The sequence below is a fragment of the Antedon bifida genome, chromosome 1 (assembly GCF_963402885.1).
Source record: "Antedon bifida chromosome 1, ecAntBifi1.1, whole genome shotgun sequence".
NCBI lineage: Eukaryota > Metazoa > Echinodermata > Crinoidea > Comatulida > Antedonidae > Antedon > Antedon bifida.
Window position 1 is genome coordinate 13,225,734 of NC_136226.1, and position 16,041 is coordinate 13,241,774.

The 16,041-nt window shown below is 31.7% G+C and overlaps 1 protein-coding gene across 4 annotated transcripts in view; it reads right to left on the reverse strand.

The window, feature by feature from the left end:
- Positions 1–785: 785 nt before the first annotated feature.
- LOC144842874 (uncharacterized) overlaps positions 786–16,041 on the reverse strand; it is a 46,757-nt gene continuing 31,501 nt past the window's right edge. The window contains exons 3-13 of one of the 4 annotated variants that reach the window (XM_078699448.1): positions 13,057–13,110; positions 11,159–11,221; positions 9,971–10,112; positions 9,554–9,614; positions 8,651–8,722; positions 8,226–8,346; positions 7,544–7,594; positions 5,537–5,700; positions 4,630–4,699; positions 4,340–4,447; positions 786–4,031 (exon numbers count right to left, since the gene is read on the reverse strand). In XM_078699448.1, coding sequence (XP_078555574.1) covers positions 3,969–4,031; positions 4,340–4,447; positions 4,630–4,699; positions 5,537–5,700; positions 7,544–7,594; positions 8,226–8,346; positions 8,651–8,722; positions 9,554–9,614; positions 9,971–10,112; positions 11,159–11,221; positions 13,057–13,110 — 969 coding nt within the window. In that variant the 3' untranslated portion in view covers positions 786–3,968. The remainder of the gene's footprint in view (positions 4,032–4,339; positions 4,448–4,629; positions 4,700–5,536; positions 5,701–7,543; positions 7,595–8,225; positions 8,347–8,650; positions 8,723–9,553; positions 9,615–9,970; positions 10,113–11,158; positions 11,222–13,056; positions 13,111–16,041) is intronic. The other 3 variants (XM_078699465.1, XM_078699473.1, XM_078699455.1) reach the window with 3 other exon arrangements.

Genomic DNA, 16,041 nt, shown 5'->3' on the forward strand with positions numbered 1-16,041 from the left:
TATGATATAGTAACCAATTATGGCAAAAAATAGAAAGGTTGAAATTTGGCCATTTTTTAACAAAATCCCTGTAATATAGTACAGGGAAATTTTTCGAAAAATGGTCAAATTCCGACCCTTTTATTTTTTGACATAAGTGGTACTATATCATAATTGATATGCGCAGAATCATATAATGTGTTCTGCGCATGTTAATTATGATATAGTAAGCAATTATGGCGAAAAATAGAAAGGTTGAAATTACTACTGTACAGGGAATGTGACACAGAATCACATGATTTTATATAGAAACCAGTTATATCAAAATATCCACTTTTTAAAATATGTATTGAGGTAACATGGTAGATCATGTGATTATGTCACATTATAAAATAGTATAATTTTGACGATGGTAAGGCAATATTCAGTACTGTGCACATATGCCAATATTAGTGCATATTATAATCTATAAACACTAATAATAGACAAAATTCTTCACTTAGTCCAAATTTATTAAAATAGAGAACTGTAAAATTGACGTACAATTATGGATTAACGATGGAAATAGTGAACACACAAATTCTCTCGTTTTGGAGAAACTGCAGTTTACAGTTTATGAAAAACAAGCATTGTTTTTTTTTTCAGTTATCCTTCAGAGATCAAAACTGGTAAATCAATGTATAAAGCTACACTTTTTCTGGCCTTTTTTTTCAATATATCATCGTGCCCTTCACTGTTCGATTATACATTAGTTGAGAAACATGTTCAGCTATGACACCAGTATATTAGCACACACCACTACCTAGTCTCAGGAGGCCATGTATATTTATTCTACATTGCATACTTTAAACTTGAATGAAAAATAGCACAAAACCACTCAATTCCAAGCTGTTAACAATATTTTTGGTCTCTTGGACGTAGTACAAATAGCTAAACATTAAATTCACCTCCAAAATAGAACATAAATTCTCATTTCTATGATATATTATATGTTCTTATCTAATTAAATAAACACAAAATCTTATTTTAAGAAAATAAGTGAATATATTAAAATTCACAAAGAAAAATAAAATGTCTAGCAATTACAATAAATAAATTTCACTTAATACCACTACTACACCAAAAAATTACTATAGTGTATATACATAGTACATTTTTATTTAAAAAATTAAATATTTTACTTCTTTGAATTGATTTCAAACAGACTTTAAACAGCCTCTTATTAAATCAGTTCGAATTCAACCTCTTTATAATGTTATCCTAGTAGAATAGAAATATACTATTTTGTTGTTAGCCATATACACTAACTGAAATATACCCTGCTATAACAAATGAGGTACAATAAGTCGCATTTAAATTAACAATGCAAGTTTCCACAACCCCAATTTGCAAGATGATCATTCTATAAAACTTTTTAGCATTAGCTGTAACCAAGACAGACTATTGGTATGGCCAACCCGTGCATGTAATTCACCAATTTCTATAAAGTTGACTATTGGTATGGCCAACCCGTGCATGTAATTCACCAATTTCTATAAAGTTGACTATTGGTATGGCCAACCCGTGCATGTAATTCACCAATTTCTATAAAGTTGACTATTGGTACGGTCGATAGTGTACCTAGTTCTCTGTGCCGATAACATGATCGACCTTGTGATTAGAAACAATGCATTACATGCATAGTCGACTGTCCTGCTAGCCACCACATATTGAAAATACTACTTCACATGCACAGATAATCATGGCAATAGAAAAAATTTGAATTATGGAAACGGTTGACTGCCAAAAGCCTCACTAGACAGTTCTGCTAATTTTTAATATAACTGTAAGAGACACAGACTAGCGAATGACTTGTGTGGAAACTTTTTTTCATAAACTTGAATACAAAATTACTTGAAAACAGTATGGTTGAATTGTTGCCCTTTTTTCCCTTCTAAAATGAGTTTTTACAGTAACTGAATTAAGGTTTTAGATAATATTTATCTCTGGTATACAGTATTTTTGGTATAATTCTGCTGTACTTTTACCACATTACAAACATTTTTAAGATTAACCCTGTTGGCATTCACAGTGTTATATTAACATCAATAACATTAATGATACTCATTTAGTAGTCAGTTAATTTAGTAGTCAGTTATACCTAAACTCAGTGGTGGCGCCAGCAGGGGGCTGGTGGCCAGAGCCCCCGACGGGGGTCCAGCTCTCCCCGACGGGAGGATTGACCATGTTTGTCGGGGAGAAAAATATGATATTCCCTAACAAAAATAAAACAATACCCTATAGCGTGGTCTGACCGCAATTTTCGGGGACCTATCTTTGCACCCACTGACCCAACAACTTAGTGATGCGGCTGGCTCCATCACCAGACCCCCTATCCGATGGATACTAGGTATTCGCGCATCCTCCTCCCCACTCCCCGGTCAGAGACTTTGGCCCCTCCGTCGGAGCAAATCCTGGCACCACCACTGCCTAAGCTTATTATATGCCTTCACCAACCAAGCTTCATCAACCCCAACAAAATTATATGCACAACACACATTATATCTAAAACAAATAACGGTTTAAATAATTATATTCTAAATAAACAAATTCATTTGTAAAACTTTTTTTTAAAGAAATTATTCTTCTTTAATAAACATAATTCAATTATAGAAACCACCAATGAGGCAATTAATAGACAAAATATAAACTGGCCAAGCTTCAGGGGCATTATCTTTAACTGAAACAGGCACTAATAGTAAATAAATTATAATAAAATATAACTGTATTACACAATACAGCTTAAATGAGAAGTTAAACATTATTAACTAAAAAGGCACTAATTGTAAGAGACAATAATAGGCACTGTTTGTAAATGAATAAGAAATAAAACAGGCACTAAATAATGACTGAAACAGCACTATTAATTGAAAAAAGCACCATAATTTATCAGATGATTTTAATGTATTTACTCTATTTGCAATCTTTTTAATGGCAAGCGTAAGCTTATTAAAAGTACATTAAACAGGGAGTTTATCAAAACAGAAAAAAAAAACAACAAAAGCCAATATAAAATAATTGCACTGGCAGTATCTACCAATAATTGCAATCAATTGATATCGTCATCAACAATTGCAAATACAAACAGTATTAAATAAAAAATATTTTCTTTTCATTTTTCTACTAAATATACAGAGAAACTTGAATACATTAGCACACAGACCTATCTATCCACTCCGTTGAAATTTGTGTACTAAACTCTTATTTATAAAAAAAATTAAACTTTAAATTCAATTCAAAATTGTGCTTTTAAATGCATTCTAACATTAAATAGTAAAAATCAAACTACCAAATTGTATTTAATCTGTTATGTCCCACCCTCATCATTATAACTATATCATACTAGATTTGAATTATTAAAACAATAAATTCCAAATTTTGAATTTGATAAATCACATTTTAACCCAGTAGTGAACCAGTTACCTACAGGTCAATAAAAAAGGTGCAATAACATTAACTAATGGGCAATATTGCAAAACCAGGTATAACAAATCTGAAATTATAACTAATATATATAAATTAATTTAACCAGTAATAAAAATCAGTGCAGCCTACCTAATTACAAAACTAACTAACTAAATAAATTAACTGCTGGTAACTGATCAATTCATGGAAAACCAATTGTGGTTTTAATTTTAAATCAGTTTTATACATTGATGCAAATAATCGCACATACAAACATCACAACTTGTCAAAAATGTCTCTAATTTAAACTCTGTTTCTTTATTGGACGGTGATCAGCCTTGCTAAAACGTGGCTTAGCATAGTAACACAGTAACAAGATATAAAAAACATGCTGGCCATCCCCGGGATGGATAGTCAGGCATTAGATAAGGTGTAGATGACACAACATCACCGATGCTCTCTCAGTGGTAATTATACAATGGCATAGAATTCAAGTACTTTTAACAAGCTAGGGCTATTTACAATTGCCATAGCGATGCAGTGGATCACTGGAATAGAACTTGAGGTTGTCCAGGTGACTGACGTATGGCGAGTTCAAGCCTCTTGGGCTGAAAAAAAAAAGAATTATAAAGTTATATAATATACTACATTACGAGATCATCTGCACTTGCAAATACAATCATGCAAGGCACTGTACCAGGTGGGAGGAAATAAGAAAGATCCAAGAAACACTGGAAAGACAACAAGAAGGGGCCAAACTGACTCACAATAAGACACTAAGGATTGCGGAGGACAGGACCACATGGGGGAGAGTTGTTAAATCATCTACAGTGCCCTGACATCCCCCAAATGGCTAAGAGCAAAGTAAAGTAATTAATATACAGCTATATTCCATATATAAAAAATGTATAATTACTTCTCCCATGTTAGCTTTTGCAAATTCCACACGAAGGCCACCTCTATCACTGCTTCGCAACACAGCACCTTGCAGTTGTGCGAAAGCTTGGCTAGCAAAGGCAAAGTTCTGAAAAGAAAAAAAAAGTAAAAAATTAAATACATTTCAATTCATGGCATTATTTTTCTTCTGCTCAATTTTGTACCAACAAATGTCTGGTCTTCGAATGTCATATGTTCGCATTCCTTGTATTTTATATTCAAAATAAAACAAGAAATTCTAAAATAAAATTTTAGGATCAATGAACTTACCTGAAATTCAACAAACACACACTGAGCACCGTTTTTGTTATGCATACGTAATCGGCTAAAGCCGGGGAGGCTGTTGAAGAATAAGAATAGATAATTTGCGTATTAGAAACAAGTAAAAACTGGAAATGTTTGCTGTCAAGTTCACATTACATAGATACAGGAATATAGAAAAGAGAAGAATGAATATACATATATATATATATGCAAAGATAATAATATATTAAGCCTATTGTTGATTTTGTCGATCACTTACACTAATATACATATACATATCTACACAAATATTGTATTGCAAAAGTGATGTGAAGTGCAATAAGTTAGTAACCAATCTAATGGTTTCCTAGACAGCACATTCTTGCTTATGTCATTTTAGTTGTTGTGCTTTTGTGTTGCTTTCAGTTAACACAAATGAAATTAAACCATATTATGTAGTGAATTTGTCAAATATGCCAGATGTTTCCAAGAACGGTTACATACGCATTCCAAAAGAACAAGACGGGTACTTTTTGGTGATATTTTAGTTAGCAAACTGTGAAGAGTTTTAAGCATGCCACTAATATGAAATGGGTAGAGAAAAAAAGCAGAAATGAAATCGTTTTGAAACATCTCAATAATGCTATTTTAATCCAAAATAAAGATGAGATAGTGAGGCAAAACCAGTGATATATTTAAAATGACTTGTGGCCTGATGGTAAAAAAAATACTGTTACTGCCCTCTATAGGTTAATAATACAATGTTGCCCTCTAATATCTGCCTAATACTGTACTCCCTTTATGCCTTACCAGATTGAAATTTAATCTATTTTGATTAAAATTAATCATAAGAACATTCCAAATTGAATTGTTGTTTATCAGGGTGTTGACTGGGAAGAGGACGATCGATGGAAGAAATTGTTATTTGACTCACCCGCTCATTAAATCTCTCAGTTCTTGTTCTGTAGTGCTCGTCCCAAGGTTTGCGATAAAGAGGGTGGAGCAGTGCGCAGCCATCGCCGTCATGACCGGGAGGGCAGGCTGTGGTAGGGGGGTGTGTGGATGGGGGTGTGCAATGGCAGGGTGTGTGGGGTGGGGCTGTCAAACCAAAAGAAAAAAAAAGTGATCAGTGTGGCAACAGTTACAAACGAGGCAAATAAGAAAAAAAATGTAAACACTCCAGATAATTGAGACGATTAATAAAGCTATACCGAGAGTCAATGAAACTAAACTCGGTTAGAAAGACAAATAATAAGTACTTGCATGAAATATATTATATGTAATTATAATGGTGTTAATTTAGCACAGTCATGGATGATATATCAAGTACAAATAACAACATAAATATATAATGTTAGTAAATGTTGGTTAAGCATTCAAAAATTAATCATTTCTAAAAGCATACACATCATAATTCCTTACTTATTATCATGTAAACCTTTATATCAAAATATAGGACAAAGGACAAGGTGTGTAAAGAAGCAGAGTTTAATTCAGTTATTAGTGGAATTGATGTTTTAATTATGGATAGTATGATTACATTAACTCATCACTATGAAACCAACTTAATTTAAGAGTCAAGTTGATTGATGAATAATGCCATGAACCTCATCACTAATATTTAAGAATAACTGTTCTTTTGATATGACAAGTTTTTATTCAAGCAACATTTAATACAAATGTTGAAGGAACTAAAATGAATTATTCCTTTTTTATGATGAGCATAAATGTTTATTTAAGAATTATATATTAACAAACACTATAGAGACGTAACAAACACTATTACTATATAAATATTTATTTTAGTAGTATTTTCAATACTTATTGTCAATTTCATTGTCACAACACAGTGTATACACGATCTAAAAATTCTAAAAATAACAGTGCCACTGAGTAGAGAAGTATAATAGCGACAAAACGTTTACAAGACCACAAGTAGGCCTACTGACTGACGGCAGAAAATAAAGATACAATATCAAGATAAAAAAGTAGAAGTTGAGTGTGTAGCATTTCATAATGAAAAATATATAGACCAATACCATGGTCTACTTGGGATCCATCGTTAGTCGCACTGAGTAATTGATTGGAAGCAGCCTATGTAAAAATCGCGCTTTAAAAAAAGGGAATGCGAATGCGATACTGATTGTGCTTTCATTTATATGATGCGAAATAAGTGCTTTTTTTGTAATTGGTGATTCAATGTTCATTGTGCGGTGCCAATATTGTTGCAGCAATGACGTGACTACTGATACTGATGGTGACAATGAGTGTAATTTGTCGTTGTTTGTAACAAAGGAGAGCGATATTGTGACAAAAAAAGTGACAACACAGGTTTGTCAGTGAAAGCGGGATAGCCGCATTTCAAGACGTTGAAATCTGCGTGATTTGTAAATAACCATGTGATATAATAATAAGAGATGATCAATATAATTTGTGGTATCACTTGATTGGAATGCCATGCTTGCAATAATATATTTATTAAATGTGTATATCTGAAGACTGACAAAATATCTACAAGACATGGGAGGTAGGGAAGGCCTACGCTACGTTTGCAGTTTTTCTTGCCCGTAAAAAGACCCTACTCCATAATGTGAATGGTTTCAATTCGTTTTATTATTCCATTAGTATTATAGTCCTGAAATATAATAACATGAAATTAATTTCTGGGACACGATACAATTTGGACGTTTCTTGAAGGTATCTATTATCATAATATATTTTTCAATCGAAGAGTGAAATGTTTGTAGAAATGTTATTAGTTTTTAACTTTATTGTTATGATGAATTCAGCTATATAGCCTCATCTCATTCAATTTATTTTCAGATGTATATTGATATTTTGTACAGAAAGAGAAAGAAATAGCAAGCCTATGTGAAAACTATCAACTAACTTAATAACAATAGGACAGAGAAAAAGGCTATTGGTAGCCCAGTAAACCCACCTTCCCTCGCAAAGCTATTGCCCCAGGAACACCTGGTGTTAGAGCTTGTGGCTGGCAGAGAAAATAATTTGGAAAGAAAAATGTTATAAATTTACTAACAAATTAAATATTTATTTACAAAAATATATACTAAATTAAAAATAATACCTATTTCATAGTTCAATAATACACTTTAAACACAAAACAAAATAATGTTAAATAATTAGTAAGAAACATAAAACAATGATACTTTGGTTTTGTTACATTCTGGGGTTTTTTCAGTAGGAAGATGTTTGCACAGTAAGTTTAGTTTGACTAAATTAAAACATTTTGATGATTGAATACATTGCATGAGCTTTTCGGCTGTGCATAATTACAGCTCTCATATGTTGCCATGACAATGTAGCAGTGTGCAACAATACAATGAGTGCAACTATGGATGATGATCATACTTAGTTGCCATGACACCTACTTTATAGCATTGTCATGACAACCAAGTTGGTACAACTTATTATAGTAATGGCAAGTCCAATTGGATACTGATCAAGTGCAGTGAATGTAAGCGCATTATAATTACTTAGTATCCGTACTTATTATATCAAAAATATTTAATCAATAATCATAACAATAGTAATGTATTATTAAAGTAGAAAACCACATTTGCATATTGTCAGTGTAAATTAGTAGAAAGAACGCCACCTACCAGCACGTATGCTACCCTTGGATTGCCATCGACCGGGACCTGCCCATGGTGAATTGCATGATGGGCAAACATCTGTGGGTGTATCGCAGCTGGCGCTGCAAGATCTGTGTAGGCAGTCAATCTGTAAAATATATTGTAAAAAAAATGTTTTAATGACAACAACAACAAATATTAATAGGCTACAGTGTGTACACTTACATGAAAAAAATAAATGAAAACTTTATACATTTTTTTGTAAATACATTCATGACTATAAGACTAACACCCCTTTTCCAAACAAATTTTCTTGAGCCAATTTTAGTCATTAAATTATATTACAAAAAAAGGTACAAAATATTTGCTCAACTGAAAAAGAAATGGAACAAAAAAATAGTTAGTAAAAGTGATAAGGTGCATAATGATGAAAACGATAAATAAATATTTACATGCTTAATTGCTGATGTTGCCTGCCCACTACTGCCATGTTTGCGTCGTGTATGTTGGACCAGTTTGTGGGACTAAAACATCAAAACAAAACAGTTTAGTTACCTTTATTTTTGATAAATTGTTGTTTGTATAATGGACTATACCCCAAAGATCCTTGGAAATGTTTTTGATGAAGCGAAAGCGCGAGGTAACCATGGATTTTCACACACTCAAACCATGGAGGATATCTATATATTTCCTCCATGCCTAAACTATAGACATTTTACTTATATTTCTAAAGGCACAAAAACAAATTCTTGAACTGTCTGTCCTGAAAAGCTATCCTTCAAGAAACCAATAATTCATGAATTGTGAAAAATGCAGAATGTATTTGCCATTTGGTCACTGGATTACAACATGCACAATGTGGATAAATAATAGTTATTGTACTAATAATTGCAACACCTCTGTAACATAATTCTATATTCAGTGCAATTAAAACAAGGACAAACTATATTAAAATGAAACTCCAAATTAAGGGAGAGCCTTGTATAAAGGGAAAATTCTCTGGTGGAAAATTATGAAATCATATTTTAACACTACAGCAAATGATCCGACCATGATGTACAGGGATCACAGTTTATATGGGAATAACTATTGAAAGCGAATCACTAATGAAGGAAGAGCCCTATTAAGGGGGTACCCCACAAAGGAAGAACCCTATAAGTTGCCATCTACAGTATATAATGAACCTAGCATGTCAAATAATAGCATATGATATTCAATGTCATTGTTCCTATGACATGCATTATCAATCCGTAAAACCTATTTTGATTATGTAAGCTATAATGGAGTTGTGTTTGTTAAAACTTACAATTACTAATTTTGAGAGTGAACAAGAATAACAGGAGGTTGGTACTTACGCTGGATGATGGTGTGGCCACGCTTCTGGTGCTGTTTGTAACAATACCCCAGGAATTTCATCTGAAAATTAATACATTTATGAATGATAAAACTGAAAGGTTACGTTATAAAGGGGAAAAAGCTGGGGCTGCTCTGAATTTTTCTGTATAATTAGCAAAAACAAAATTAAAATGCAATTTCCAGGGACCTGAGGTGCATGTATTCCTAAAAATGTTCTCACCTCAGCTCCAACCATGGTGGGACTTAGGTGTGATGGACTCTCATTCACTATGTTGGTCTAGCTGTTGGGAAGGGGATTTTAAGCAGCGAAATAAAAAGTTTGCAGAACACTGATCTATAGTATCATGAGCATTAATGGGTACTGGTCAGTGTACTGGTACACATAATTACTGTATCATTATTATGTATAAACTTACATGGATCACGAGGTGTCATCTGTTGTGTCAAGGTGGGATTTGTTGGCAGGGGTGACGTCTGCTTTGGTTTGGTCACTTTTGTGTTTGATTTTGCAAATTCTAATCGTATCGTTTGTGGATTGTCTGGATCAAAACGAACACCCTAAATGTAAAGTAATTCAGATAAAAAATAAGTGCACAAGATCTATTAAATAAGTGCAATCATATACATGGTATGGTAGAACTGATAGAAAACTATTGGACATTCCATGTTTTAAAACGTATGTTTTACATATATACATATTTCCAATAACGAATCATTCTATCAAATAAGAGACCTTTTTCTTTTTTTTTTTACAAAATAGGCCTAATTCTAATTATAGGCACAATTAATTAAAACGATCAATAAACTGGCTAATAAATCCACAATTGTTGTGTTTATTTTAATTTTACTAATAATAAAAACACAAATGTTTTTTTAACATTAACTTTGAATACTCCTAGAAACTACAGTACAGTATGATAAGGAGGCTTATAGTTCATTTATATTAAGACCAAATATTAATGCTAATCACATTTTGTGTTCTTAAAATCATCACAAAGACAAAGAGATCCAATACTGGCTTTAACGACCTTAAAATCAGTCACAAAAGCTGACATTTCCTAAAGCTATCAAAACCATCTCACATTTAACGTTTGAAAATAATAAGCTGTTATAACACATATCTGTACAACAGAGATGTCTGTTTCATGACCTACGTAAACATAGCTTAAGGCTTAGGCCATATTTAGCGACAACTAACAAGACTCCACCGATAGGTTTTTAATAGAGAATGCATTCTTTTAATTAGTTCAAAGGGTCAAAGGTGAAAATATATAACATTATCTGTTACATCTTTAGGGAAATAAAAAAAAGAAAGAATTATTGTATTTTTTTTAACATGTTGGCATTAATTTTTTGGAAAACAATGTTTTGCTTCTAGTTACTATCACTCCAAGAATTTGCATTTCCATAAACTCCAAGACTTGTTTTTATGTTATATTAGTTAGTTTCAAATCGGAACATCCCTAGCCTATCAAACACAATAACAAAGTATCATTTACATACAGTATTCATGTCAAAATTATATTCCAGCATTTCTTTGTTGTTTAAAGTATATATTCTGTATGATTGTATTATAAATGTATTAATGTAATATTGATACTGACCTGTAGTGCTTGTTTTGCTGATTCTGCACAAGACTTGCTTTCAAAAGTTACAAATCCTACGGGCTATAAAACAAATAGAAAATGTTACACTTTGCTTTGTATATTGCAACACTAATTTTCACTTGATTAAAAATTCATTACATATTTATAATGTATCACAACCCGACATATATTGTCTAGACTGTCTTCACTTTATATTCACATCAACTTTACTTTCCTAGTATTACTTAAAAAGATGGTTATAGCAAAAGAACCACAACGTTGAGATATTCTCAGTTTTCTTTTTTTCGGGAAAAACCACAAACCTTACTTTACATTAATGCATATTATTACTATTATTTTAATCTTCTATATAGGTACAAATATTATATATAATTTATATAATGATATATACTATTTTGATGATTTCAAACAGGAATTTATTATTTTGCACTTTCAGACCTTTCCAAAAGGTAAACGATACTTTACTTGCTGCCCTCTAGAGAAAGAGTATGTAAGTATTGTTTATTTGGACAATATTGGTCAAATTCAATTTTTAATATTTTTTTTTCAGACAAAATAACAACAAAATTATCTTCAAGATTATTAATTTTGTCATTCTCTTTCTATTTTTCAACAAATGTCTTTGAATCTTTTTTCCCCCCATTTCACTGTTAGCAAATATTGTGTTGTAAATGCAATCGTTTTTATTAAGATTTCAGAATGTTAGTAGGCATATGTAGTAAATATGTAGATTTTTGTAGAAAACTGATAATTATTGCATCGCAACATCATTATACCGGACACAAAATTCTGCCTGAGGACTCAAGTTTACATAGTACATTCGAACGCCAGTCTTTTGATTACGTTTAATGTATACCTAATAGTAAATGAACACCTTACTCCAGAAGTTATGCATACATAATTAAGACGATCACTCATTTTGCATTTTGTTATTACAAAAGGTATAAACAACTCTGGTTGCTTCCTTCAGTATACATTCAATGGTTTGGCTAATATTACTGTAATCACCAAGTATAATAATAATAATAATAATAATAATAATAATAATAATAATAGATAGATTTATATAGCGCAAATAAATTTCTTGTCTCTATGCGCTCGACAATAAAAAGAGTGGAAAACGAAGGGAAGAGAACAAAAAGACAAAAACAAGCACCCAAACCGGAGTATGGGGGTACACCATCACCTGCTAACTGGGGATCAGTGTGTAAGTGCCCCAGTTAGCATCGGTTAAGTCTTGATCTTTTCAGGGATCCTGTGCCTCCTAGCCTAGTCAGAAAACAACAACAGGCAAGAAAGGTGAACAAAAGCAAAGTATTATTTCAAATATCTTTAATCTTGTTTTGAATAGGATTTGTTGCTATGTACAGTTGTTACTGTTTTGTGCACAACTCGTTTAATATTGGTCAAGTATATTACAACAATAAAATGTAATATTCATTAAAATTTAAAGATAAATTTAGCTTCAATTCAAAAATATTGATCTAGTACCTCATAACTAATAGCATAAGTAGTTGTTTGTTCTTTAAAAAAAAATATATGCTTCATACAACAATAGCTTATTGTATTCTCAATAAGTATATAACAATATTTTGTATTTGCAGTTACAAAATTGCTATGTGATGAAAGACCACAAAACAATACTTCAAATACATACTGTACCATAATTACAAAACAATAATAATATACTACTACTATTTATGATGAAAATGGTACACAGAATGTATTATTACATAACATAAAGGAAAATATATTGCATAAATGCAGAAGATATAGACCTTATGCTTGGTGTTGTGTAGATGGTGGATAGCCTATTGTTGGCAAGCTAATGACAAACAATAACCATTACAACAATATTGCAAATTATAATATTTAAAAAGAGTTATAATACTTACCGAGGTATTTTTACCAGGTTTGCCTGTGACCTTTAATAATGAACCTTCATAACCCTAAAAAGACAGATTTATTATTTATTAATGTATTAATGATTAGAAAAACAAAAAAAAAGAGTTTGGGCTCCGGGGTATTTCTGCAACACTCTCAATTTCAATGACATTAATTAACAATTCAAATCATAACATTAATTACACCTTGAACCTTTACATTGATGCTACATTTTGTACTAACTTATCCTCCACATCCAGTATTACTAATAAACATAATATGTGATTTAACTTTTTTTCCCGTCCTAGCGCCATTTGGCTGGAGCCAACATTATGGTTTTTGCGTAATTGGTAAGGAAAATGAGTATCCCTCGTCAGCAATATCAATCACTTATTAATTTGTATTTAATCAGCCATCACTGGCCTTATAGAATTTAATCAATCTGCAAAGATTCTGCATTTAATATCAACCAGCTAATGATAAGTAAATGCTATTTTTTAAATGAAAATAAGACGATCAATTGATTATTTTTGAAATTGAAATACTGTATGTCTCACTAAACTCTAGTACATGATTTTGAATACATAATAGCATTTAAATACGTTTTAATAAATACAGTCAATTCTAAACAGTAAGTCACAAAATAAATTAGATGCTAAGATTGGGTCCTTATATAGTTCACTATAGGGAGCTTCCAAGGATATATCCTAGGTTGCGTTTGAGAATGCGCTCACCCATTTAATAGCTGAAATGAAATTATGAACTAATTTTTTATATCTATATTTGACAGATTATTAATGTTATATTTAGCGATCTCTTGGATCTGCCCCTCATTTCATAATAGGTACAGACACTCTTCAGGTGCTTGGCTCCACATAAAAGAATATCGACACAGCCTAACATCAACTAGAATAGCAACAGTACTGAGAATTTAAAGCATAAACAACTTGACTTAATTCAGATGTTCATTGAAATGACAAATTTATTATATTAACTGCGGCAATTAATTTATCATGAAGTTCTTAGTATACACATACCAATCAAGGTCTTTTACCTGTGCAGGGGCCATGCTGCACACAGAACTATTGGTATCATCTGAAAGATAGTAGGCCCTACCTCACCTATCAACAACAATGCAAAGAGCTTTTCACAGTCCAGAAGACCGAGGTAACTGTTACGAAACATAAACTATCCTTTAGACAACTATAGATCCCCCCCTCCTTGGTTAGAAATAATTAAATGAGTTGAACATCAGCTGTCTTAGTTTGCAGACCAACAAATGCTTAATGATAAATCACAAGACGAATGACCTACACAGTAACAGATTTTTTAAATGATATTTAATTTGAGAGTAAAGGTGAATCAAAGTTCACAATAATGTCTATAGTGTGACTATAAAATTAGTATAACATGTTTATGCAAACATTTTTATTCACACCTTGTTGCATTAAAAGTCATGTCACCTTTCAAGATCGAACATTTTATTTTCAAAATAAGTTTTTTATTGAATTTAATCATGAAGGATAGGAATTCTAGGTGTTGCAGCAGCTATACATTTGTGTGTATACAAAGCAATATCAGATCTGTGCGTGAAAAAGCATCTCGTTTAACCACACCTTCCCCTTTCAGATTCTATAGGAAAAAATTATAGATGCACAAGAGAATTAATTATGGGTGTATGGGTTGATATAATGCACACCTTAGACAATTATTGGTGTACAGTTCATCATTTTTGGTCCCACTCCCGATAAATAAATACTGCATGTCTATATACACTAGAAAATTGCAAAATTAAGAATAGACGAATGGAATTTGGAAGCAATGCTGCCTAGCAACTAAATTCTGTGTTTATTAACAGTGTGTTTGAGCATTTTTTACAATCATTATTTTATCGTATTCAGGTACTCAATTCTGAAATGGATATAGACGTTGATTACTTGCAAAGTAAACCGTTGTTGCAAATATTTTGTTTGGCCTCTTTCACCATCAATTAATTCATGGTAGATTGTATGATTGATAAGGCAACCTAATTTACACAGACTCGTTATTCAAATTTTATGCACAAAATTTAAATGCTCAAATCAGATCAAAATGCAGGTTGCTATATTACAAGGATTTAACAACTCAATCCACAGAGATTTTAAAAATTGAGTTGATATAACTGTGAAAAAGGAACCTATTTTTGTGGGCCATCTAATTAATGAAATCCATTAGTAATGGCTTTATGTAGTCTATGAAGTCATGTCAGCTAATATTGACCTTCTTAATTAAATAACTATCATTACATTTGTTTGAACGAAGTGTGAAATTGATGTACCCTGTCAGACACTCAATCTTGGTAACATTCATGTTACAATTTATCATTCCAAAGATCAGCTGTTTCTTAATGAATCAGAGAAAAAATGCTACAACATTCATGTAATAATATCTTGATAATAAAATCCCATGACGTTCAAAATCCTACATTTCAAAATGGGCTTACAGGTTTCCTTTTTTAGGTATGTTGTAAACAACGGGTAAACTATTGCTAAATTAAGACCTTTTGATTGTGTGCAATGTCTATATTGTGTGCAATGTCTATATTGTGTGCAATGTCTATATTGTGTGCAATGTCTATATTGTGTGCAATGTCTATATTATTCTAAAATGTATATTCTTTTTATCCTAATTCTTGGTCATAAGATATCAACCACATAATTACATCTATTTATAAACCTATTTGTGACATTAAGATGCTTTACACTATATTCCTGCAACAGAAATTTATAAATCATAAGTTTTTTATAATTGGAAGATATTTTTTTTTTTTAAAGAATAGACAATTTGAGGAAGAAGATTCATATACATTGGTTACTAATCATTATAATTAATCCATCAGGTAGATTATAACCACACCCAATATTCTGGATTACTCATTTTAATAGCTACCTTCCCAACACGATATTGTGCTAGTAGAGTTAACAATGGGATTTACATTCAAGAACAGCCATTTACAA